Source organism: Coregonus lavaretus (genome assembly GCF_964263955.1).
Source record: "Coregonus lavaretus genome assembly, chromosome: 26".
Classification (NCBI taxonomy): Eukaryota; Metazoa; Chordata; class Actinopteri; order Salmoniformes; family Salmonidae; genus Coregonus; species Coregonus lavaretus.
The window spans coordinates 19,811,472-19,838,943 of NC_140013.1; the positions used below are offsets into that span (position 1 = coordinate 19,811,472).

The following is a 27,472-nucleotide window of genomic DNA, read 5'->3' on the forward strand; positions in this document are numbered from 1 at the left end:
GATTTTCCCAACTCAGTCATTTGGGGCTATGATTTGTGCGGAGCTCTGTGTTCTGCACTAGTGTTGGCTTAACAACGATTCCTTAAGCTCCCATCTGGTTGGCCAGGGACCTTCTCTGAAGTCCCACTTCAACAGGCGGGAACACTGCTTCGGAACGGACCGCGGGTTTGTAGCCAAAGTGCTAAGCGTTTACTGCCCTATTGTGGTTCAAAGACTTGGGCTAATGCTAACTAAGGTCTGTTAGCCTAGCGGATGTTTGGCTTCATGCTAAGTGGTGTCATGCTAGCTTACAACATGGCTGGCAGAGGCTTATGGCTGAAGGTGAGATCTAGACCTACAAACACTTGAGCTCTGCTCAAATGGACTGCATGGGTGGGCTTGTTGTGTAGTTCACCTGCAGCCCATGTTTAAAGTTCAACAGATTTCTAACGAGCAAAGTTTCTCAACACAAGCGAAGATGGCAAATTAAATTAAGGCTTTACTCAAGGTCTCAACAAAACTTTGCAAAACTGCACACACACATCCATGTTCCACTCCCTCATTTGCTGATAATAATATGATCAAGTTTTGCATTTAAATGTTTTTCTTAGAAAAGTTAATCAATTCATTACTGGTACATACGTGTCCATCTTAATCCTAAACACACTACTTCAAACACATCAAAGGCATAATGGATATTCTTCACTTTGCTGAACACATCTCCTTTTGACACTGTTTGACATTGATCGTTTTGGATGATTTTCTTAAGCCATTATATGGCACGCTTTTGCAGAATTCTATAGAGGGGTTCTTCCTCTGGAATACTCATCATCATCATCACAGTCACGATGCTCCTCCAGTCAGGATAACATGGGTCTGAAGGTGCAGAGCCTTTGGGCAGATGTAGGTTTCTATTGGAGTTTGGCCACTCTGATCTGCTTCCCCTCATGCTAAACTACTATAGCTTCCAATGTGCAACTTGGCAAGGTTTTCATGGCTGTATTTCAACATAATCTCACTTCAGATGCCTCACAGGCAGTTCAACGTTGGCTGGCTGGCTAGGGGGAATCTGGTTGATTCTGGACCGACCGTGTGGGTGGACATCGCCGCTGCCTCAGGAGCCACACAGCACCCCCTAGCCCTAGCTATCATTCCAGTGGGCCCCTACACTGCTCTGCCCCATCTGGTACTGGTAGAACGGGTCCCGGATGGATGGGGGGGCGCTCTGTGTTGGGAAGGCCGAGAACTCCCTGTGAGGCAGGAGAGGAGACCCAGGCCCAGGCTTCCTGTGGTACAGAGGAGGATGGACCACCGGCCTGCTATCCCCGGAACCAGGAACTGGTGGAGAGGAAGACGAGGCGGAGGATGACGAGGGGATGGCGGCCAGGCCTCGCTGTGCTGTGGCTGGACTGTAGACTCCTATGTCGGGCTGGGGGCGTGAGGGTCCGGAGGGGGTGTGGTGGGGCACCACAGAGGTGGCGGTGGCAGTACTGGTGAAGTGAGCAGTGAAGGGCTGGTAGGGGACGGCCTCCACTGTCTGCACACTATACCGGGGGTAAGGCTGCACCGACGCCCACATGTTGCAGTTCAGAGAGGGGGGAACCAGGTCGTCAGCACCCACAGCCCCGTGGCCGTTCTCTCCTTCCATCCCTCCGTACATACAGGCCTCCCTGGAGCTTATGGCCTCACCGCAGTAGGGGTGGGACAGCAGTGGAGGCTCGTAGGAGGGAGGAGAGCGGAAGTAGTGTTCCTCCGAGACTGATGGAGGCGCCGTGTCCAGATACGTCCGTTTACAACCCAGTTCCAGGTGCCTGGTGTTATCTGTAAAGAAATGAAGATTGAATCATCATAACTGAACGAAAAAACTCAATGTATCACCCTGCTGTCCTATGATGCTTCTTCATACTGTTCGGAACTGTGTACCAACCCATTTATATTGTGTGATATTGATGTGTAGCACCAAAAGATGTGTTGCAAGACAACAACGTTTTCTGAAAGACTAATGAGGACTTCCCATTTTCTGTGATTGACAGGTATGGAGATGTTCAGGTAGGTCTGTAGCTAACCCACCTCTGTGTTTGAAGCAGTGGTAGAGCAGGCTGGGCTCTCGGCTGGGAGGGAAGGGATTGGAGATGTGTTCCTGGTGGTCTGAGTTCCCCAGAGGCACCCCACCCTCATACTGGTAGTGGGACAGGACCTGGGGGTGCCCCGTCAGGTGACCGTGTGAGGAGAGGAGCCTCTGGCGAACCATGTTCTTAGAAATCACTGGGTAGTCTTTTCTACGGACAGGAAGATGGAGAAACAAGAACAGAAGGTTTAGCGTTACAGTGTTGGGGAAGCTACTCTGAAAATATTGTTTAACAAGCTACCAATTACTTCACACTGGAAGAAGTTAAGCTACACCAAAGCTACCCTTAAGAAAAACATAGCTTACTTAACTAAAGTTACTTAGAAAAAGTTGTTCACTACATCCAAACTACTTAGTGAAAAATTATATCTAAATCTGAAATGTCATAGACTACAAATTGCAAGAACAATTCACTCTGGAGTCAGATGTTGACAGAATGTGTAATTTAAAGACAAAAAGTGTAAATTATGTACAGAAAAAGAGTTTCAAGTGAGAATTAGGCAGGCCTGATACATTTTTTACTTTTTTAAAGGTACATTATTTGTTCTTTTTTTCTTTTTTTTTCTGGGGGATGGATCAGCTTAATATTGCAGATAGATTGTATCTTCTATCAATGTAATTGTCTGCATCACTTCCAATCCCCCATGTTTTTTTTATATATATACTCCCCTTTATTACTTTTCAACCCCGCCATCCTTTCCCTACTTGGAGTAAATTAGTGAACAACAATGCCCAGGCCTCTACTTCCGGCCTATACTTACTATCTACACCTTATGGACACAGTTAATTTTACAATAATTCTATTATATATATACAGTGGGGAGAACAAGTATTTGATACACTGCCGATTTTGCAGGTTTTCCTACTTACAAAGCATGTAGAGGTCTGTAATTTTTTATCATACAGTGAGGGAAAAAAGTATTTGATCCCCTGCTGATTTTGTACGTTTGCCCACTGACAAAGACATGATCAGTCTATAATTTTAATGGTAGGTTTATTTGAACAGTGAGAGACAGAATAACAACAAAAAAATCCTGAAAAACACATGTCAAAAATGTTATACATTGATTTGCATTTTAATGAGGGAAATAAGTATTTGACCCCTCTGCAAAACCTGACTTAGTACTTGGTGGCAAAACCCTTGTTGGCAATCACAGAGGTCAGACGTTTCTTGTAGTTGGCCACCAGGTTTGCACACATCTCAGGAGGGATTTTGTTCCACTCCTCTTTGCAGATCTTCTCCAAGTCATTAAGGTTTCGAGGCTGACGTTTGGCAACTCGAACCTTCAGCTCCCTCCACACATTTTCTATGGGATTAAGGTCTGGAGACTGGCTAGGCCACTCCAGGACCTTAATGTGCTTCTTCTTGAGCCACTCCTTTGTTGCCTTGGCTGTGTGTTTTGGGTCATTGTCATGCTGGAATACCCATCCATGACCCATTTTCAATACCCTGGCTGAGGGAAGGAGGTTCTCACCCAAGAGTTGACGGTACATGGCCCCTTCCATCGTCCCTTTGATGCGGTGAAGTTGTCCTGTCCCCTTAGCAGAAAAACACCCCCAAAGCATAATGTTTCCACCTCCATGTTTGACGGTGGGGGTGGTGTTCTTGGGGTCATAGGCAGCATTCCTCCTCCTCCAAACAAGGCGAGTTGAGTTGATGCCAAAGAGCTCGATTTTGGTCTCATCTGACCACAACACTTTCACCCAGTTCTCCTCTGAATCATTCAGATGTTCATTGGCAAACTTCAGACGGCCCTGTATATGTGCTTTCTTGAGCAGGGGGACCTTGCGGGCGCTGCAGGATTTCAGTCCTTCACGGCGTAGTGTGTTACCAATTGTTTTCTTGGTGACTATGGTCCCAGCTGCCTTGAGATCATTGACAAGATCCTCCCGTGTAGTTCTGGGCTGATTCCTCACCATTCTCATGATCATTGCAACTCTTGCATGGAGCCCCAGGCCGAGGGAGATTGACAGTTATTTTGTGTTTCTTCCATTTGCCAATAATCGCACCAACTGTTGTCACCTTCTCACCAAGCTGCTTGGCGATGGTCTTGTAGCCCATTCCAGCCTTGTGTAGGTCTACAATCTTCTCCCTGAAATCCTTGGAGAGCTCTTTGGTCTTGGCCATGGTGGAGAGTTTGGAATCTGATTGATTGATTGCTTCTGTGGACATGTGTCTTTTATACAGTTAACAAGCTGAGATTAGGAGCACTGCCTTTAAGAGTGTGCTCCTAATCTCAGCTCGTTACCTGTATAAAAGACACCTGGGAGCCAGAAATCTTTCTGATTGAGAGGGGGTCAAATACTTATTTCCCTCATTAAAATGCAAATCAATTTATAACATTTTTGACATGCGTTTTTCTGGATTTTTTTGTTGTTATTTTGTCTCTCACTGTTCAAATAAACCTACCATTAAAATTATAGACTGATCATTTCTTTGTCAGTGGGCAAACGTACAAAATCAGCAGGGGATCAAATACTTTTTTCCCTCACTGTAGGTACACTTCAACTGTGAGAGACGGAATCTAAAACAAAAATCCAGAAAATCACATTGTATGATTTTTAAGTAATTAATTTGCATTTTATTGCATGACATAACTATTTGATACATCAGAAAAGCAGAACTTAATATTTGGTACAGAAACCTTTGTTTGCAATTACAGAGATCATACGTTTCCTGTAGGTCTTGACCAGGTTTGCACACACTGCAGCAGGGATTTTGGCCCACTCCTCCATACAGACCTTCTCCAGATCATTCAGGTTTCGGGGCTGTCGCTGGGCAATACGGACTTTCAGCTCCCTCCAAAGATTTTCTATTGGGTTCAGGTCTGGAGACTGGCTAGGCCACTCCAGGACCTTGAGATGCTTCTTACGGAGCCACTCCTTAGTTGCCCTGGCTGTGTGTTTCGGGTCGTTGTCATGCTGGAAGACCCAGCCACGACCCATCTTCAATGCTCTTACTGAGGGAAGGAGGTTGTTGGCCAAGATCTCGCGATACATGGCCCCATCCATCCTCCCCTCAATACGGTGCAGTCGTCCTGTCCCCTTTGCAGAAAAGCATCCCCAAAGAATGATGTTTCCACCTCCATGCTTCACGGTTGGGATGGTGTTCTTGGGGTTGTACTCATCCTTCTTCTTCCTCCAAACACGGCGAGTGGAGTTTAGACCAAAAAGCTCTATTTTTGTCTCATCAGACCACATGACCTTCTCCCATTCCTCCTCTGGATCATCCAGATGGTCATTGGCAAACTTCAGACGGGCCTGGACATGCGCTGGCTTGAGCAGGGGGACCTTGCGTGCGCAGCAGGATTTTAATCCATGACGGCGTAGTGTGTTACTAATGGTTTTCTTTGAGACTGTGGTCCCAGCTCTCTTCAGGTCATTGACCATGTCCTGCCGTGTAGTTCTGGGCTGATCCCTCACCTTCCTCATGATCATTGATGCCCCACGAGGTGAGATCTTGCATGGAGCCCCAGACCGAGGTTGATTGACCGTCATCTTGAACTTCTTCCATTTTCTAATAATTGCGCCAACAGTTGTTGCCTTCTCACCAAGCTGCTTGCCTATTGTCCTGTAGCCCATCCCAGCCTTGTGCAGGTCTACAATTTGATCCCTGATGTCCTTACACAGCTCTCTGGTCTTTGCCATTGTGGAGAGGTTGGCGTCTGTTTGATTGAGTGTGTGGACAGGTGTCTTTTATACAGGTAACGAGTTCAAACAGGTGCAGTTAATACAGGTAATGAGTGGAGAACAGGAGGGCTTCTTAAAGAAAAACTAACAGGTCTGTGAGAGCCAGAATTCTTACTGGTTGGTAGGTGATCAAATACTTATGTCATGCAATAAAATGCAAATTAATTACTTAAAAATCATACAATGTGATTTTCTGGATTTTTGTTTTAGATTCCGTCTCTCACAGTTGAAGTGTACCTATGATAAAAATTACAGACCTCTAAATGCTTTGTAAGTAGGAAAACCTGCAAAATCGGCAGTGTATCAAATACTTGTTCTCCCCACTGTATATATAACTATTTTTGAAAAGTTATGCATATCCTATTTATACACACGCACATACTCACATACTCCAACACACTCAACCCCCCTCCTCCACAATCCACCATAAAATCAGATACTCAACGGCTGTTATATCCCAGAGCCCAACTCGAGAAATAACCTGATTTACGAGTGCACATACAGTTAAAGCTGATTTGAGAAAGCATGCAGATTGAGCAGAAATTGATAAGAATGTGAGATTTGATTAATCTACTTAATCTATGTCAAGTCCTAGTTGATGGAGATCAGATCCACCCTCTTCACCTGAGACACAAACACTCTGATCCCCTGTTGTAACCATTTTCCCAAGCATCTCTGTGCGGTCAGACCTTTGATTATTTTGTGCCACCTGGGCCACAATGATAAACCCCCTCTCTGATTGTCCGAGTGTGACCCCCTCCCCATGGGTTACTGCAGCCAGTGTTGCCAGCACTGCCACTACCTGGGTGGGCGTACCCCACCGGAATCCCCACCGGCTAGGTAAAAGGTCGTCAAGGTTCTCATTAGCAGCTTTGAGAATTTCCTTGTATATTATGCTCTCCCATCAGGGGGCTCTGGCTTTGTAGGACCAACCCTGCCAGGCAGGCTCAGAATCTTGAGGGGGCGGTACTGCTCAAGTAGGTCTCTGACCGCATTTATTTATCTGTTTAGGCTGCATACTCACAGCAGGTCCATAAAAGAGATGGGAACTTCTCTTTGGTGTATGGGTCGCTCAGGTGGGTGTCCAGGTTATAGGGTTAGGGATCTTTCCATCATGATAGGACAATAAAAAATTAGATTAGATGTATACTATATTTAAAAATGTATATCCCTCATCTACACAAAATTGAAAGCTCTCTCTCACTACCCCTGCTCGGCTCTGGGATATGCAACCATTTCCCCTCTCACTCACTTAACGCCGCACCTTTTCAAACACAAAAATGCACACCACATGGTTGACTGCGGAAGAAATGGGCCGAGCGTGCAAACACACCCGCATCCACATCTGCCGCAAGGGGGAAAGGACGCCAGAGAGAACACAGGACCAACCACAACAACCATCCGCCAAAACAACAACCTCCCGCCAAAAAAGCCATGTTCTAATTATTTGTATTTAAAGATTTATTATTCTGCTTGTTATGTCGTTTTATCCTTTTATAAAATACTATGCTTACTATAAATGTTATTTAATATTACAATCCCTATCATTGCTAGTATCGGGTGCATAAAGGTACATTCTTGCCTACACCCATATTTTATTTTAGCAAAAAAAATAGTAGTGTGTAGTTACAGTAGTTAGCTACACCCTTACATGGCAACTACTGAAAACACTACCAAGATTTGAATTTAGTTAAACTACCACCAAGCTACTGCAAAATGTAATTAAATTACTAGTTTAACTAAATGTAGTTCACTACTCCCCAACACTTGCGTTACAGATTCTACTTTGCAGAGAGAGAGCAATGTATTAAAGGAAGCAAGCACAGTTAATTCATTCACAGATGGGGAAAAAAATCTGCTAAAGGAAGAAATGGAACAAGTTCCAAAAAGATAAAATGGTTCCAATGAATGATGTACTGTGCCAAAAGTAGAATTGTTTCCATGATAAAGTAAGTATTCCATATACTTTTATTGAGTGGCACATTCCCATAAACATACAGAACATACCCCTGGAGTCTGGAGACACGCAGGTCCCCTTCGTCGCTGCCACGGAAACCCTTGGCAAACGGGTTGTTCTCGATCTTCAGCTGAGTTATCTAGGAAGACAGCAACATATCTTGTCACTGCACTCGAGACTCATCATGAAATGTGCAGCTAGGTTCAGTCAAAACTTGACTATGAAAACTTGACGATCTATAACTGTCCATTTTGGATTTTGAAGACATGCTCTCTTATTACTGACATTAGAAACATCAGACTATGTGTGCAGAAGACATACTGTACCTTATGGTTCTGGTATGAGGTGACGGAGATGAAGGCTGTCTCGTGAAACACGTGAGTGCAGTAGGCAGTGTTCTTAGACCCAAAGGCATTGTTCTCGTCGGCCTTGACGATGTGGAGCCGAGGCTGGTACTTGTGCATGGAGTTCAGGATTATCTATCAGGGGGAAAGAAGGAAAGGTAGAAGAAAATAAAAACAAGTACAAGGTCAGACGAACAACGAACGAAAATCCCCCTAGCCAGGATTTGTTTTAGTCACTCCCGAGTCGATCACAGCACACAGTCCTCTTAGGGGCACCAGTGAATGACCAGCCACCACCACAGTCTTAAGCCTTTTTAAGATGTTTTTTTTTTTTTGAGGCTAGTTTTTCCCCCTTTAAATTAATGGTTGTCCCTGGCCTAGATGCTAAATGCCAAGTGATGTATTGACTTGAATTGACTCATAGTGTGAATGGGGTGCTTAAGATGCTCAGGTTTTCCATGGCTAGCCTTTTTTGGAGGTAAGCCTATTTTAATGCTACTGGAGTCAGCATTAGTGTGCATACAATGCCCAACTTTGTCCATACAATGTGGACATTTGTAAATGTACTGTAGTTCAACGTGTTGATACTGAAAAGTGGGCACCCCTTTGTCACACTTGAGTTGCAACTGTATAGTGCATCAATCAGCACATGTGGAGCGTGCTCAATGTTTAGGTTGGGGGGGAGGGGGGTGGGGCTAGGTCAGCACATCGGCACCAGTCTGCTCAGAGTAGCCCAGTAGCCTTGCCACATGCTCACTGGAGCGTCAGCAGGGTTGGAGCAGGGTCATCTCCAGCGCAGCTCTGTCAGGGCCGATGAGCGTCAAGCTCTCCCACCTCTCCTACCTTCTAGACTCATAGCCCAGTGGTACCAGAGCCTTGTCTTAAGAGGCCAGCCCCTCCAGGAGGCTACCACAGAAAGGGGTTAAGACTAATTGGGGAGGACAGGCTCATAGTAATGGCTGGAATGGAATACATTTAATGGTATCGAAAACATCAAATGCATGGTTTCCATGTGTTTTATACCATTCCATTCACTCCATTCCAGCCATTATTATGAGCCATCCTCCCCTCAGCAGCCTCCTGTGCTATCAGGCCACAGCCGGCCGGGGTCATGGTTGCACCCTGAACAGCCCAATGCTCACATGCCCCTGCCCCCTTTTGCTGAGGCAAGTTTCAGATAGAGATAATCAATTGGTTCATTGGCTGGCTACAGACTCTGTAGTGACAGGGAACGGATAGAGATAAGCTACTGGTTGGTTGACTGGAGACTCTCTGGTGACGACCTTTGTCTAGTCTGCTAGTCTGGCCAGTGTCTGTCTGGAGGCAGTGCAAGAAGGAGTCTGACTCTCTCTGTGCTGTCTGGTTGCATTGATCAGGACAAGCCTTCCTTGGATCAATCCAGAACCAAATTGTGCATTCTCTCTTTCATCTTTTGGGTAAAAATGCCAGCCCCAGACAGTCTACTAACTGGTTTATAAACCAAGACACTCAGTGACAGCTGGGAAGTGACAGCATTTCAGGAATGATTCCTTGGACCATCTCTTGGTCAACAGTAGCAGGGGTCAGTGGGAGCCCAGATCCCAGATCAGTGATAGTGTTTTTACTGCTGATGCTGAGCAGGTCAGCAGCGAAGGGAGGGGCAGAGTTTGTGGGGGATGGTCAGGAAAGGGAACGGTTGTCATAGATCTGAGGTTGAATCAAGCTGACGGCCATCCTGCTCTGGACTGTGGACTAGCAGCCATGCTGACCCACATACTTGCACACACAATAATGCAGACCGCATACTCTCATATACATAAACAAACACACTTGAAAAGACACACTCTCAAATGCACAAACAACAGAGTCTGTCATTGACTGTCATTAGCTTACTTCACAAGCTGTTTTATTTCAACTGTGGGTCAGTTTAGAGCAGGGGTGTCGAACTCATTTTGCCCTGGGGCCGCATTCGGTCTTCAATTTTCTATGCTCCCTGACTGTCTAGCTTTCATTTCAGTGATTATTAGCGAGCTGGATTTTACCCCCCCCCCCCCCCCCCACCATGGGCCGTATGCCATATATTTGACACCCCTGGTTTAGTGGGTCCCCCTAGCCAGGATTTGTTTTAGTCACTCCCGAGTCGTGGATCCAGTGCTATGCAGGCCAGAGGGAGAGGCTCTCTGGCTCCCCTGCTGGCGTGGGCTGTTCTATCAGCAGGGCTTAGTGAGACCTGGCCTCTCTCTCTCTCTTTGTCCTCATTATTCGCCCTTATCACTATCCAGGCGGCGGACTCAACCTGACAGCGGGCCCCGCCGCTGATCCCAGAGGGTTATGAACCTAATGAGCTCGCCTTCTGACGGGATGGCTTTGGACAAGTCTTCTCAGAGTTCCTCTGGGCAGCACTGCTACCGCAGTCACACTTCTCACTTCCCTCTGTGGCAAGACACTCACTTTCTCTCATATGCTTTCTCTCTCTCCCTCTCTTCTCTCTCCGTCACTCCCTCTTTCACCCTCTCTCCTGCTCTCTTCCTTTTCCTCTCTGGCCATCTTTCCTCGACTCCTTGCCCCTCTCTCCTCTATCCCTCTCTTTTCATGAAGACAGCTTTATGACTCTGTCTCTTGTTAAAAAACACATATATTCTGCTGTTGTTTTAACACCAGTCTATTTAAGTCTCATCTACTGTGTAGTTTTGACAAAATGAGCCGTGTCCAGTCCCATCTTGTTTTACATGGCCAGGAGAAGTGAGAAGCTCTATTGTGTGAAATGACCCAGTGCCTTCCTGGGATATGAATTGACCTACATTGTGAGGCATCAGTAAAGGGGGATACCTAGTCAGTTGTACAACTGAATGCATTCAACTGAAATGTGTGTTCCGCATTTAACCCAACCCCTCTGAATCAGAGAGGTGCGGGGGGCTGCCTTAATCGACATCATCGGCACCCGGGGAGCAGTGGGTTAACTGCTTGCTCAGGGGCAGCACGACAGATTTTTACCTTGTCAGCTCGGGTATTCAATCCAGCAACCTTTCGGATACTGGCCCAACGCTCCTAGATGCCAGGCTACCTGCCGCCCAGCTAATATTTTTTTTTCTCTCTCTCTCTCTCTCTCTCTCTCTCTCTCTCTCTCTCCCTCTCTCTATATCTCCCTCTCTCTATCTCTCTCTCTCTCTCTCTCTCTCTCTCTCTCTCTCTCTCTCTCTCTCTCTCTCTCTCTCTCTCTCTCTCTCTCTCTCTCTCTCTCTCTCTCTCTCTCTCTCTCTCTCTCCTCTCTCTCTCTCTCTCTCTCTCTCTCTCTCTCGCTGCATTATTTTGAGCAGTCAAGCTGTTGATCACTTGGCCCTGCTGATGCAACTGTTGTGACAGGCAGACCACTTGGCTCTGTGACAAAGTACTCCTGTTACTCCCCCAAGTGTTGGTGATCTTAGTGACTTTAAGGGCCAGGTGTGGGGTCACCTGGCCAAAATACCTGTTGTTGTTGTTGGGCAATTGTCCAGCATATGCCCATCGTTTTGTTGTGGTCTGTTCTTGTTACTGTTACATGTATTTTTAGTATATTTGAGTGAATGTTAGCCTGTGTGCTGGGATCCTGTAGGTAGGTAGACTGAGGGTCACTCACATGGCCAAAGGGGTCCAGGTGGTTGTTGGTGAGCTTTAGCTTCTGGAAGGACACCATCTGCCTCATCCAGTGGGCTCCTGTAGCCGGGGAGTCTGGATGGACATAGAGCCTCCCTGGCATGGCCGGCTCCGCCTTGCCTGCCACCATCCTGAGTAGAAAGAGAAGAAGAGAGAGAAGAACGAGAGTGGGAAGGAGAGAGAGAGAGAGATGAAGAGAAAAATTAAGGCGCAACGTCATCATCATCATAAGGACCCCTTGGCTTGCAGCAACCAACGACCATTACTCTGCCAAGATGGCTCAGCCATTGTAGCAATCCAGCAAACATATGCAACCCAGCAGCCCTGTGATCTAGCAAACCCTATTGTCAACCTCTTGTCACGGCATGGCCAAATCTTCCAGCAGCCACACGACTCCATTCAGGCTCACCGATTGGCCGCTCAGACTGAAGAATCCATTTTTATACCAAACACATGTAGCTACAGTCAATAATGGCAGCGGTTTCAGCCCTCACAATATGGGCTATGGGAACCATTCCCCCAGACTGGAGGTGGTGGTGGTGGCTGCTTCAACCGTAACATCACTGCTAATTACGCTCCTCCAAGGTGTCGCTGAGAGACTCCAGAACCCCACGCTGGCAAACGCTGGGATTCCAGGCCCTTCCAGGCCATCCCACAAAGATCTGGAACAAATGGCTGTAAAAAAAAGAAATGGCTGGGTTTCTGCTGGAGAAAGCAAAGCGGTGCATTTTATGGAGGCTTTGTCTGCGTCTCAAATGGTACCCTATTCCCTACATTGTGCACTACTTTTGACTATGGGCCCTGGGATTAGGGCACCATTTGGGATGCATCCTTTTCTTTTCTTGGCGTGACGTCGGGTTCTGGTTTCAGTACACCCTACCCTGGATACGGTTGTTTTGTAATTTGCACGGCCGGCAGTGCCAACGGTTGATGCCGCTCCGGTGGGCAGCGGCAGAAGCAGGCTGTGGTGGCATCACCGGTCATGGCTAGAGGAATACAGTTTATGTCAAATTGATGTCAAAAGTTGCATTTTAACTAACCTTAACCCTTTTCCTAACCTTAACCTAACCTGCTATGTTAATTCTACAAACCTTTTACGAAAAGTCAATTATTTCTGGTCAATTCTAACATAAGCTGTATCCTATCTAGGCATCACCCAAGGCATAGGGTCACTGGAAGGACAGCGGGTACAGCCCAGCTGTTTTTAGCCTGTAGGTTTTGACAGGCGGCTTGCCAGTGCCCTGCGGTAATGAACTGTGTGCTAATGACGATCCGTAGCTACAGTTTAGTTAGCACAGCGACTGAGACATGAGGTTCTGCTCTTGGTGTGCTCTGAAATAACAAAGGAGCATGCATGGCATGGCACTATTATAACATGACCTCAATAACAACAAAGTTGCCTGTGGACTTGTCACTTAAAATATTACAGTACTAGAGATTCTGATGATCATCATACTGTATTTGCATCATCTCTCTCGTTCTGAGAAGTGGTGATTTTTCTCTGCAGCCAGGATGTTTGAAAATGGTTGGAAGAATGTCCTTTTTGTCTTAAACAATCCCCTTTTTGTGGGAAGAGGGGATTAGGCCACTCCTTTTCACAAGAGCAATGATTAAATTGACAGAAACCAGTTGGTTTTCCTCATTATTCAACCACAACAGACAAAATTTAGGCATTCCATGACTGGAGGCAGCAAGTGCCTGGACTCACGCTCCATCTCTCCATTCCATCAATGAACGGATACAGATGAACGAATTAACAGATGAGTAGGAGATGAACATCACACATGTTGGTCTTGAACACAAGCAAATGTTGTTAACCAATACACACACAAAAATGAGGGTTCCTGAAGAGTTCTTTGTAAAGGGTGATGGTTCTATGTGGATCCATACTGACCCAAATAACCATTTGAGCCCTTCAATGGTTCTTTGCAGTTTGCAGAGTCAAAAAAGGGTTCTTTCCTCTTTTAGTGATAATTAAAATGTAGGTGCGGCAGCTCATTAGAATATTTTGGGGCGTGGTTTGCGCACCATTCTTTTTGTACAACTGTGAGTGAGAGTCATTCCAGTTTATCTAATCTTTTTTGTTATGCCATGTTGAAAATGACTATGGCCAATGACGGTGTTTTGTGTAAGACTCACGTATGGTATGGCCTTGTGTCAATTGAGACTGGCCAACTGTTGTGTAAGTCAGTGGTTCTCAATTCTCTCCTTAAGGACCCCCAGCCTTTCCAGAGCTAGCACACCTGATTCAACTTGTCAACGAACACAATAATATAACCTATGGAATTTTAACAATATAATATGGCTAACCAGAAAAACATAACCCTGTATGGTTCTTCAAAAGGTTATTTGTAGAACTTTTGAGATTGAAAATTGTTTTTTATAGAACCAATCTCCATAAAGGTTCTATAAAGAACCTTTAAAAAGTGTTGTACTGTATAAAGCACCAAAAAGGGTTATAACCATAGCGGAACCCTTTTTGGTCCTATATAGAACCTTTTTTTATAGTTCTTTATAGGAAAGGGTTCTTTATAGCACCATAAAGGTTCCATTTAGAACCGTATGAGCATGGTTCTTTATAGAACCTTAAAAAAAATGGTTGTATATAGCACCAAAAAGGGATCCGCTATGGTTACCATCCTTTTTGGTGCTGTATGGTTACACACAGTGGCAATTTTAGCATGTAAATCTTGGTGGGGCAAAAATAAATACATTGTGATGCATGCCAGCATAGCCACTACACAACACAACACTAAACAATACATTAATTGCACTATAACGGTGACAACCCACAAACTGTTAGGGCCTACATAAAGCTGTCCCAACACCTTACCATTGCTACACCTGGCTATCAGCGGAGCCTTGTCTGGCAGCGAAACAGTTCATTCAGCATCATTTACTGCCTTTTAAAAAAACATAGCTGATATGGTTGACTTGCTTAAACAAATGTGGTTTCTACTGACAATTGAGATGTACAAACTATGGCATAAGGGGACGACAAGCGGATAAGAGGCAATCCGTAATTTCGATTAAGACAATGAAAGAGGTACGACAGACGTAGTCAATATAACTATTTGTTCAGCACTTTTGAAATGTACAGCGACAGAATTCAGAACATGGGCCGTTCTTACAGTGTTCTCCCTGTACACCAAGTCAGAACCGTAGGATAAATAAAGGGGGCATATAAGCAGACAATGAAAGCTCTAACAATTTCCGATGATTACATTTCTCTAAAACAGGTTATAGGCTACATGTGCACCACCAAGTCAGAACAGTAGGCGAAATTAAGGGGTGAAAATATACCAAATTATTAGTGTGAGGCACATGGGCTACTAACAGCTTACTACACAACATACACTTAGTATAAATTTCTTAGCTACAGTATACATATCTCCCTGGCATATTACATAATTTATGCAGCAGCATACAATACATTTTTGGACTCACGTTGTTGTGCTTACTTGAACAGGAAGGTGGCGCGGCGGTCCTTCGTGGGCAAATTCTGTCATCAAAGAAAGTGGCTGGATTTACAATTCTGAGTTGGATGACCGTTCAAAATGTCTTTTCCCAGTCGGAGCATGTTTATTCCCGACTTCCCAGTTGTCTTGAACTCACTGGAAGTCAAGTTTTCGCAGTTCCGAGTTCACAGTTGTTTTGAGCGCGGCACAAATCATGCTTCATTGACAGCATGGCCAATGTTGAATGTTTATCATTTTAAGCTTGGAAAAGAGACCCTTAATCCCAGATTTGGGACCACACAGACACTCCACTGAATAGCAGGCTAGTGATTGCTTTGCAATACTTGCAGTTAGCCACTGTCACCGATTCCTTCCAAACCACTCATTGTTGAATTTGCGATTTCCAACTTGTTTATGTCCAATGGCCGATGAGCACTGATACGTTTTATCTATAATTTCTCTTCATTATTTCTCTTCATATGACAAGGATTAAAAAGGATTTGCCAGTAGATTGTCGACTTGATTCATGATGATGACTGCTAGCTAAGATTTATAAAGTAAGATGTTGACATGATCAGTCCAGTCAAAGCTACTGTTCATATAACGTAATTTGACGTCATTTTATCTATGGCCAATGACCTTGAGCCTTCTTGGAAGGGCACTTCTAACTCTATGGCAGGACCCAACGGGCTAGAATTTTCGATGTCTACCCTTACTAAGGACTTAGACTTGGTGGTGATGTAGTGTCCCCATGAGTGACAGAGCACTGAGCCAATCACAGCGCAACGCTCCTATTTTCTGCTGGCTTGCCTCACCACCACAGAAAGCACTGAGCTAGGCTGAAACACCTGCATTTTGGAGCTGCCTTACTCAAGAAAACAAAAAAGAGACCATGTTTGTATGCGGCTTTATTACAGTTTTTCTCAATTCTTTACACACAAATACTGGTACTTGAGACACAATGACCACAACATGTAACTCATGCACCAACCCCCTGAACCAATTCTGCTAAACTACAAGCACAATTCCTGCTTTACACTCAAATTGCAGTTCTACAACACACTTTTTTCAAAACACTACACACAAATCTTTGCATTTGGCACAATTTTCATGCAGAAAATCTCTTGTTTTCACAATGAACACACTGCCATTCAAATATGCACACTGACTCATCACATGGGCAAACACCCGTCACACAGTTTTACAATTAGCAATCAGAGCTTTAGCATAAAAGGGCAACAGGTGAGCTCTTCTGTTTTGGAGCAATGGATGCCAACATTGGAAACAGAGGCAGAGCCAGAGGAGTGAGAGTAAGAGGAGGAGGACGGGGAGGACAAGGACGAGGACGAGGACGAGGAAGGCCAAGGACCGTAATCTCTGATGAGATCCGAGCCACTTTGGTTGATCATGTGGTCAACCATGGTCTAACAATGAGGGAGGCTGGGCAAAGAGTACAGCCAAAATTGAGCAGGTACACTGTAGCATCCATCATCCGGACATTCCGAAATGAGAATAGGTAAGAAATCTACTCTCACTAGAAAATTGCAGTACAGCATATCAATACAGTACTCAATGAGTATAGTAGTACAGTATTGCCTGTGGACTGTTCTGTAGGGCTGTAAAAATAAAGTATGTTTTAAGTATTTGGGAAATGTATTTCTACTTTGTATTTACAGCATTTTACTATTTGTTTGGCAGAACTGAAAGATTACCAACACAAGGTGGTCGGGAACGTGTTCTGTCTCCTGAACAGGAAACTGAAATCATGAACATGGTCCTAGAAAATAACGCCATAACATTACGGCAAATACAAAGAAAAATAATAGAAAACAATGAGATATTTCAAAATATTGATAGGGTAAGCTTATCAACACTGGACCGTGTCTTGCGCAGAAATAATCTCAGGATGAAGCAGGTCTACAGGGTGCCATTTGAACGCAATTCAGAAAGAGTCAAATAATTGCGATATAACTATGTGCAAGTGAGTCCTATACAATCCCACAATTGATGCATACTCTCAACATTGTATAAATTATACATATTTCAGTATTGTAATCATAATGATTGTGCATCACAATAGTGACCACTCCATGTCTATTTCTGATATTGTCATGTGTGTTTCAGAGAGTCCTTGAGCTAGAGGTGGCTGCAGTGGAGCACCAGTTCATCTTCATTGATGAGGTTGGATTCAACCTCACAAAAATACGAAAGAGGGGAAGGAATATCATCGGCCAGCGTGCCATTGTTCAAGTCCCTGGCCAGCGCGGAGGGAACATCACAATGTGTGCAGCGATTACCCACCACGGCATCATCCATCACCATGCTACCCTTGGCCCCTACAACACCGCCCATCTGATCACATTCCTGGACACCCTACACAACACACTCATTCCTCCAGATCAGGTAGATGGCCCAGAGCAGCTCAGGTACGTTGTCATTTGGGACAACGTAAGTTTCCACACGGCTGCTCTTGTTCGTAACTGGTTCACTGCCCACCCACGCTTTTTAGTTGTTTATCTCCCTCCATATTCTCCATTCCTCAATCCTATTGAGGAATTTTTTTCTGCCTGGAGATGGAAAGTGTATGACCGAAATCCACAAACGCGTATACCTCTTCTCCAAGCTATGGAAGACGCATGTGGAGATATAGCAGCTGATGCTTTATGGCTGGAATCGCCATGCTAGGCGATATATCCCCCGCTGCTTGGCCAGGGAAAACATTGCTTGTGATGTGGATGAGGTGCTGTGGCCAGACCGCAACAGAAGAGAGGATGCAGCATAGTTTTTTATATTTTTATTTTTTTTACTGTAACTGTATACATTAAATTCTTCTGTTTTGTATGTAGACCACTGTATGTGCAACTTTGTGTTGGTTGGGAATGGGATGTACACTGTGTACATTGTTTTTGTGGGGAAAATGAAATATATTTGTTACTGTGTATTTGTGTGTTCTGAGTATAAAAACAATATTCTCAAATATTTTACAACACACTTATGTATGTACTGTCTGTAATAATGGCAACACTGAACCAAAAAAAGGCATAAGTCATTATGATGAATGGAGAAGAAGTGTTTTCCATTCATCATAGTGTTTTACATTGAGCACATCAGTGTTCAACTGGTTCTTATAAATGTATATTCATATGATGGTTTGTGTGTGTCATTTGAAAACAAAATACCATTTTGATAAGAAATAACATTGTTTTGAATGTAAAGTTTCATTTTGCTGGAGAATTGAGGGGTTTTGCCCATTGTGTGTGTGTTTTTTGATTTGTGTGTAGAGTTCTGAGAATATGAGGCATGCTTTCAGAAAATGTGTGTAAACAATCGAGAAAAACTGTAACTTAATTATATATTTTTTTTACATTGTTTGCAAACTGATATGTGAGACGTATTAATGCAAAAATAACATGCAAAACAGGCAAGCCCCCCAAAAAAATTAATGTCTGAATGACAGGTCGCCACTGGTTACACATGTAACAACGTTCCATTATCCAACATGACATTGTGAAAGGAGAGGCGGTATAAATAAAGAATATAACGCAGAAAACATGTTCATTTGTACCCTTCCATTTATTTGGTTTGCATAATGATGTCACAGCATGTAAAGTGTTTGTTCCAGAGCCTGCTGGGAACAGGGCCCTCCGCCAGGGATGTGTGTGTGTGTGTGTGTACTGCTTGTCTGTGTGTATACTGAATGTGGGAGGCAGCATCACCTCAAGCATATAAAACTGTCTGAGAGTGTTAAATGTCTCTCTCATTTGCACCCACCGTTATTGTCTACTCTACAGCGTTGGTGATTATTTTCCCAAGGTGAGAGGAAGTCCTCTGCAGAGAGGTGGGGATGAAGCTGTGGGGTTGAGAAGAGCTATTTTCACCTTGCTTAAGCTCACCGCTCCCTCCCCAACCTCCCTCACCACCCCATTTTTTGACCCCCCTTTCCATTTCAAAACATCCCTGCCTCCTGAGGTCTAAAGCCAAGCAGCATCTGAGACAGAGACGAATGGGTAGATTTCTCATAACAACCATTAAGGATGTTACTCATCTAAGCCCTGAGCTTAGAGAACTTGAGCAATAATGCAAACTGGAAGAACTGCCCTGACAAGGTTTTTGGCAGGATTTTATAATTGTCTTTGTATATTTTGTATACTGATGTGTTGTATGTATTGCTGTATTGTCTGTTTTTAATATGTACATTTTTGTATTGAGTGTATAGCTGCTGTCTTGGTGACCAGGTTTCCCTCGTAAAGGAGATTCCTTATCTCAAGGGTCTTCCATGTTAAATAAAGAATAACATTTTAAAAAAGGTGTCTCTGACTAAACTCACCACTTGTTGTCGCAGAACTTGTAGCGATGGTCATCAGCGGGGACGATGTCTGTGAGGAGGATGTACTTGGTTTTGGGGTTCATGCCTGTCACTTTCACCTTGTAGCTGGGGAACATCCTCCTGTGAAGGACACGAGAAGGGTCTTAAATTAAATTAGACATTCCCTAATGACGATGATTTCACCCACCATAATACCCACTAGACCTAATGCTCGCTCCCCAACTCACTCAAACACGAATTGGGTCAGCAGGTGTTTCGTTATTGGTGACAACGTCACCTCATCCTGATCCAATTTGGAAAGACTTGCCATTAGCTTCTAAGCACCTTTAGTATCGTAAGACCCGTAAATACAGAGGTTTATTTAATGCCTTTTGTCTTCGTGCTGCACTCACACCTTGGAGCTTTGAACGGGAATCAAGGTGATAAGGCGCTTTGGGCAATGATTTCACCCAAGCTTTTTGAGCACCTAAGTACCTTCCCTCACCTAGCTAGCTTAACCTGGAAAAGATTTGCCTCTTGAGATGAGCTAATGAAAATCGGCTTGAGCCCCAAGGTGTCTCTCCGTGGGGCTGAGCGCACAGTGTAAGCATGCATAAGAGGCTCTTCTCCGGCTTTGCAGGAGGGTTTTAGCCAGCCCTGAGTGTAGCATCAGCACGGAAAGTGTTCTCCCCGCGGCAGATGAGCGGACAATTAGCGCTCAGAAAGCGGCTCACGCCAGGCTTAGAGACTGATTGGGATGAGTAAGGAGCTAGAGAGGTCACAGGAGATCACAGTTGAGGGAGGTATGTAAAGTACAATCCCACTGGGCACAAACTGGTTGAATCAACGTTGTTTCAATGTAATTTGTCAACGTATTGTGACATGGAATCTACGTGGAAAATACATTGGATTTGAAAAAATCGTGTAGCCCTGTGTAGCTCAGCTTTCGACATTATATCCACTATCAGAAAAAAAAACTGTAGGCTGGGCAGCACCTCCTACTGGAGAGTTGATCTAGTTAGAGCTATTCATTTGGTCTCCCATACAGGGTTATAACCAAGCCCAGACCTGCTTAGCTTTGATATTTGTCACTCACTACTAACAATGTACTATCATGAGAATGATTACTGTGAGATCTCTTAATAACTAAATCTATTCACTCTTGCTATCAAAGTCATTCCAAAGGGATAGGTTTAACAGAGCAAATGAAATGTAAACATACTTTATAAGTCATATATAATCAATTATACTATTTAGGCCTATATAGCATTTGCAAAGTCATCAACAGCTTTTGATCATGTAGTAACCAAAAAAGTGTTAAACAAATCAAAATATATTTTATATTTGAGATTCTTCAAATAGCCACCCTTTGCCTTGATGACAGCTTTGCACACTCTTGGCATTCTCTCAACCAGCTTCATGAGGTAGTCACCTGGAATGCATTTCAATTAACAGGTGTGCCTTGTTAAAAGTTAATTTGTGGAATTTCTTTCCTTCTTAATGCGTTTGAGCCAATCAGTTGTGTTGTGACAAGGTAGGGGGGGTATACAGACAACCAAACACAATTCAATATGGAGCCGGTTCCAACACGAGTTAAGCGTGCGTAAATGGAACATTTTTATGCACTTTTCTCTCTACGCGTATACTGACCTTGAACTTAAGCATGAGAAAAGCATGGCATTCACCCGCTATTATTTTGGGGTGGAGCTCGAATACATTAAGGTGTGGCAGAGGTATAGCCTACATTATCATTCCATTTCATTACATTGTTTCGTTTACGTTCATTTGCTTCTTCTGTAAACGCCATCACGGCCATGTGGTTGTTGCTGAGGATCATTAGTAACAGTTGTTAATATTTTTAAAAAGACATGTAGGCTAATTAAATCGTTATGGAGCGAAGCGCAGACCAAGCTGTAACAGTTTGAACCTGATGCATGGAGCAATACTTGGCTGTGTCATCACACGGTTCCATGGTTAGTGCAGGCAATAGACAAGGGTATAGCCTACTACTGTACACTATTCTCCCTATTGTAATTATATGTACACTAATCTTCCAACATTACCATGGGTTAAAGAACTGAATGTGGCAATTTTCTGAATTAATCAAACCACTGTTTTCTTACTTTCGTGCATAAAGGCTCTCCTAACCTGTTTTTATGATTCCTAAATACTTTCCTAACCCTAAATAATCTACAAGATCAGAGTATTGTTTTTATCTACCAATTGGTGCTGAAACATAGAATAATATGCATATATTTAGATGGCTTTCTTTCATGATCCCTAATATTCTGAACCCGTTCTCTCGATATATTCTAGTGAGTCTGTGGACAAAATTCTAACTAAAAGGTACACCGTATTTAAAGGGATGGCTTAAGATAAATGTAATGAAAACCCTATTGAATGAAAACTCCATGAGAAGATATATTGACCAGCAAGTGGGAGGGTTTTCAAGGTTGAATTACATTTATTCAGTGCGGGCAAGAGAACCACGCCTGCAAAGCCCGTTACGCACCTACAAAAGGTACGTCTGAATACCAACTACTGAGAAGTGCGTAGGAAAGGCGTGCATAAGAAAGGCTAATTTCCTAAATTGGAATCGGGCCCTATCACTTATGTAATACAGTAAATAGCCTATTAACTTGTCGGTAAATTAACAAATTACATGTTGGATTCACGTCTCCAACTAAACCAAAAATAAAAGTTAAAGAATAGGATTAAGCCAGTGGCTCAGATGAAACTATATACTATCCAAGCATTAGATCTCCTTTAAATGTTGATATTTGGTTGCGTTGTCAACCAAACACAATTCAATATTACTTTTGTAATACAGTCAATAGCCTAAAATTAAGGCTTTCTTACAAACTAATGTAACAGTATTTATTCAACCTTAAAATGAGTAACACATCCATGGCCACATTTTGAGGTTAGCCTAATGGAACTATAAATGTCTTCTTATATAATCATAGAACACGTGCATGTTCAAGACAGCATGCAAAGGTCGCAGATCTGTGGAGATCTTCACAATTGCTATAATAATCTGCGCAGAATCTCGAACAGCATTGATCACTCGCACTATGTACTTTTTATGTAATCTCAACTACAATCCAGGTCATTTGGTTGTGTTTTTAGATGAAGCACGGTGATAACACATTAAGTTGTTGTATGAATACAAAATATCTGATATTGTATTCCCATTTGAACTTTGCTGTGCTTTTAAATGGTTGAAAGCGCAGTGATAACACATTTCGCTGACAACTTCACCAAAAATCTGAAGAAAAAAAATCCATTGGAATTTGGTTGTGCTTTTAGATGGTTGAAAGCATAGTGATAACACATTGGGAATTCAACAAACTTCTGGCTGTCTTTTTGAGTGGGTGAATAAAGGTTGACATCTCATTGATCAACATCTCAATCAAATTTCCGCGTTGAAATGACGTGGTGTGCCCAGTGGGATGTTCCTAGAACTCACATGATGGTTTTTGAGAGCGCAGCGGCAGCAGCGCCATAAAAAGACAAGTGTAGGAAAGCTGTGAGTGTAGCTCTCTGTTCTCATCCGTCTCAGAGAGCGAGAGGGAGTGACTCAGGAATGATAGACAGAATATGCTAATATAGCAGACAAGGCCATAAAGCACATGAATGGCGCTACCTTCCATGACCTCTTCCCTGAGAAATGGCTCTCTTTTTCATCCAATCTGCGTCAAAGCAAAAAGTTGCAAAGGGATCTGCAGCACCCTTTATAAACCCCTAAGTGCTTTTTAATGGCGGTTCGGATCGGACAGCAGTTTTTACATCTGACTTGTCATCGTACCGCATCACCCCCTGAGAGTAGGGTCGGTCAAAGGGTCTGTACTCCAGTACAGTTGATCTGCTGCTTCCCCTTCTCCTGGCAACAGGTTAAAATAGTGGGAGTGTGAGACACACTTGTGAAAGGCTGACGGTGACATGCTCTCTGAACAGATGAATGTAAGAGCAGGCAGATAGCAGGGGGCCCCCTAAGCAGGCCAAGCATAAGGCTCTGGGATGCATCAAAAGTAGTGCACTATATAGCGAATAGGGTGCCATTTGGGACCCAGCCTCTATCTGCTGCTAACGCATAAGGCTTCAAAGGACCCATCCCAGATCTTTCTGGCCTGACAGGAGCCCTAGTTCATGAATCACATCACTGTAAATACTCAACCCATCCCGTACGGTTGAGGGGATTGAAGGCAGGTAATCTCCCTCCGTCTCTCTCTCAGGCTCCAAATCCAATCAGTGAGGAGATCAGTCCTGGTGTCATGCTCACAGAAAGACATTTTAATCTGAGGGGAACATCCAAAACAGACCTGCAGCTCATCCCAGCCCCACTCACACCATCCAACCAGGCCCATATGGAGGCCTGTGTCAACAGATCAGGAGGTCTCTAGAAGGATATAAGGCTATTTCTATATAACCCAGCCTGCCATTATTGCTGATGGCTTTTCAGCACATCCATAAGAATGATTTCATTTTCTCACAAAGAAATGACTCATGAGTCGAAATAGTGGTGTACAGTTAGGGTGGAAACCGTGTTCGATCGGGCCCCAGAATTACCATCTCCCTATCTGAGTCCATTTCCAAAAGACTCAGCTCCGCGAAGGGGTCCACAGCACAGCTCTGCGAGGGGGGCCACACTGAATCACATAGCATGGCTAATGGCTAATCGGGGACCTCGATGGCTCAGCCACCTCAGCCCTGCCTGATGACGGATGCTGTGGTTTCCATGGCAAAGCTGCCAAACAGCGATGATACAATATCCAAGCTTTACTGTCCATCCCCTTGAAGTGCAGGACTTTACTCTAAAGCATGCCTTTGTGTCATCAAAAACGGAATATGACAGTGAATGAACAATGGAAAGGGATAAGTTTGTTAGAGCAAGTGCCTGTCAAAACTCAGGAGCAGTCAGGACCAGCTGATTCCACATTTTCCCAAGGCATGTGTTTTCTGTGAACGTGCGTGCCTGAGAGAGTGTTTGTGTGTGCAGAGGACTGGAGAGAATGACAAGTGGAGATGGAGAATATGTATGATATCAGTGTCAGTGTGTTTGTGTGGTGTGTGCCAGCTGTTTCATTCCTAGCAGCCCAGCACTATGAGCCTCCTTGCCTCCTAGGCCCTCCAGTCCAGGGATCTATCCAGGCAGCATCCCAAATGGCACCCTATTCCATTTACTTTTTACCAAGGCCCATAGGGCTCTGGTCAATAGTAGTTCACTATACATGGAATAGGGTGCCATTTGGGACTCCGATCCAGTCTCTGGGAACCTCCAGCACTGAGGGAGATCAAAAGGAGCGGCGGGGGGATGATGGAGCGCTCCAGGCCCCGCTAGACGCCGCTGAAAGCGGGCCCCGGGGTACTCTTATCACCCCTCCGCCACCGCTCCCACTGACTGGCTGTGTACAGACAGAAAGAGAGGAGAGAAGGAGCGCTGTGTGTACAGAAAGAAAGAGGGGAGAGTTGGAGCACTGCCTGGGTACGTTGAAGAGCAAGGATTAAGACTGGGACTGCGGCACTCACAATAACAAACTACATCTACGTTCCTCAGTCAGGAGTTCACTGACTGCACTGTAAGAGGCTGAAGGGCCAAGCTGCACTGTAAGAGGCTGAAGGGCCAAGCTGCACTGTAAGAGGCTGAAGGGCCAAGCTGCACTGTAAGAGGCTGAAGGGCCAAGCTGCACTGCAAGAGGCTGAAGGGCCAAGCCGCACTGTAAGAGGCTGAAGGGCCAAGCTGCACTGCAAGAGGCTGAAGGGCCAAGCCGCACTGTAAGAGGCTGAAGGGCCAAGCTGCACTGTAAGAGGCTGAAGGCCAAGCTGCACTGTAAGAGGGTGAAGGGCTGAACTGGCAGTATGTTTCCCAAGCCACGGTCTAGTCTAAAGAAACAGCCATAACTTCTTCCTAGCCCCGGCCCCTCACTCTGCCCCTTCCAAGGAGTGCTGACTGGACACTGCCCGCCCTCTATACGGTGTTGACCTCTCACTGTTATCCCTTCCAAGAGAAAATGTTCCTGAGAACCTTCATTCATTAATTTATTAATTTGTTCATTCATTCATTCTTCAAGTACTGAGAGGGATTAAAACCTGCTAGCTCGTCAGATCCTTTAGCATCTAGCAGCACCTAGCACTACTGCTTGATGTTCCTTCCAGATTCTTCTCTGAAAAAGTCAGTGTTGGAATAAATTGGCATTTAATTGTTTTGGCAGTCTCAGTTGCACCTTGAACAACAATATTTCTGTTAGAGCCTGCAGAGCAAAATGTCTAGCTAGAGCTGGTGTAGCAGTGAAGCAGCCTTGCTACTGTATGTTTACTCATCATTTGTACATAGCGATATACCTGCAAAAAATTATGATTATGATTTTGGCCCCTACAGTTTTTCTTTATCCTACCTACAACATTCTCGACAAAACCAACTCTCGCCCACAGTGTTGTGGCCTACAACTGGTTTCATTTACAATACATTTTTATGTTCAATAACATTTCTTCACATCAGTTCAGACAGAGTTCATTCTTAGAATTGTTGAAAGACGTACTGTAGAAGCTCCTACTCCATTACCGAGTAACATAAACCTGGTGTGCGTCTCAAATGGCACCCTATTCATGCTCACCATGGGCTCGGGTCAAAAGTAGTGCACTATAAAGGGAAAAGGGTGCCATTTGGGATGCCGCCCTGCTCTTCTCTGGCTTCTCAGGCTGACTGACTGTATAAGCCTAGTCAGTCAGTCAGGTTTTCCAGCTGAGTGCAGCTGGTGGAGCTGCGTAGCTAAGCATCACTATGAGGCCGGGCCCTTCAAAGGTTTTAAGGGATTCTCAGCGCACTTTATCAGCTGGACAAGGGAAAGCCCATCTCTCACAGTGATGCGGCATTAAAGAAAAATTGTGGTGACCTTTTACATTTTGGACTGGGAAAAAAGCCCCTGTGAGGAATGAGGGGTAGGCGGAGGTTGGTTAGAAAGCATCTACTCATCTTCTGGTTAAAGTCCAGGTTAAGGGCCAGACTGTCTAATCCACAGGGCTGCATTAAATCTAACACAGAGCAGAGCTGTGGGTTTGTGTTTTCAATTAGATATTCACTGGGGCAGAAATTATGTCTGTTAATTTACTCTACCTGAGACCCAGGGCGCCATAACTGTAGCATGGTGTAATTGGTTGCCTTAGCGCCAACAGATAGATGGTCATAGCTGCTCAAAATGGAGGTGCCATAATGACTACAGTTTATCACTAATGAAAGCAGCTACTCAATTAGCAGAAGTAACCCATATTTTGGGGGAATCTGAGATGAGTCTAGTACAGTTTAGTATGGTGTAGTATAGTATAGAATGTGTAGTGCTAGTCTACTAATATGGTATAGCCCATGTATTTGCTGCGATATATGAACTGTAGGTACTCACCTGCCTGCTTTCGTTATGATCATCTCTGTTCCCGCCTCATGGAATTTCTTCCACAGCTCCCTCTCATGAAGAAGAACCTTAATGTTCTCAATATTCTAAATAGAGAAAGGTAGAAACAGCCATGAGGGTTGGCAACCTGTTGTGGGCTTATAGACAATCAGATTATGTCATCTGGATTTTTAAGTTAAACCAGTTCATTCTCAATAAATATTTCCCAATTGATAGGGTGTCCACCCACTGTGCCCCGACAAGAAATAAAAACACCCACGATTTAATATGGCCAATAATTTTGTTAACAAGTCAACGATTTCCTTAATAATAGCTAAGATCATTGAAATTGAGAGCAAGGAAACATACCTATTTGGCCATTTCCAAGAATAGGAAACTTCTGAACATATAATACCTTTGCAGTTCTGGTTCTGGCTCTGTGTTGAGAGCCTACAATACTCATGATTACCTGGTCTGGCTCATTGCCCTGGGGGATGCTGGGAGTTGTAGGCAGGCCCAGGTGTGAGGAGTCAGGGCTGAGGTCTGGGGGCCCTCCAGGCTGGACCCCAGTCACACTGTCATCCGTCACAGCTGAGGCCTTCTCCTGGAGCAT

The 27,472-nt window shown here is 44.3% G+C and overlaps 1 protein-coding gene across 1 annotated transcript; it reads right to left on the minus strand.

The window, feature by feature from the left end:
- Positions 1 to 1,120: 1,120 nt before the first annotated feature.
- LOC311101635 (T-box transcription factor TBX4-like) lies at positions 1,121 to 27,472 on the minus strand (the record flags this gene model as incomplete). The annotated part of the gene is made up of 8 exons (XM_084142771.1): positions 1,121 to 1,800; positions 2,050 to 2,258; positions 7,805 to 7,893; positions 8,081 to 8,233; positions 11,694 to 11,841; positions 19,496 to 19,615; positions 26,872 to 26,966; positions 27,329 to 27,472. 8 exons carry the CDS (start codon positions 27,470 to 27,472, stop codon positions 1,121 to 1,123), a joined length of 1,638 nt encoding a protein of 545 aa, XP_083998897.1.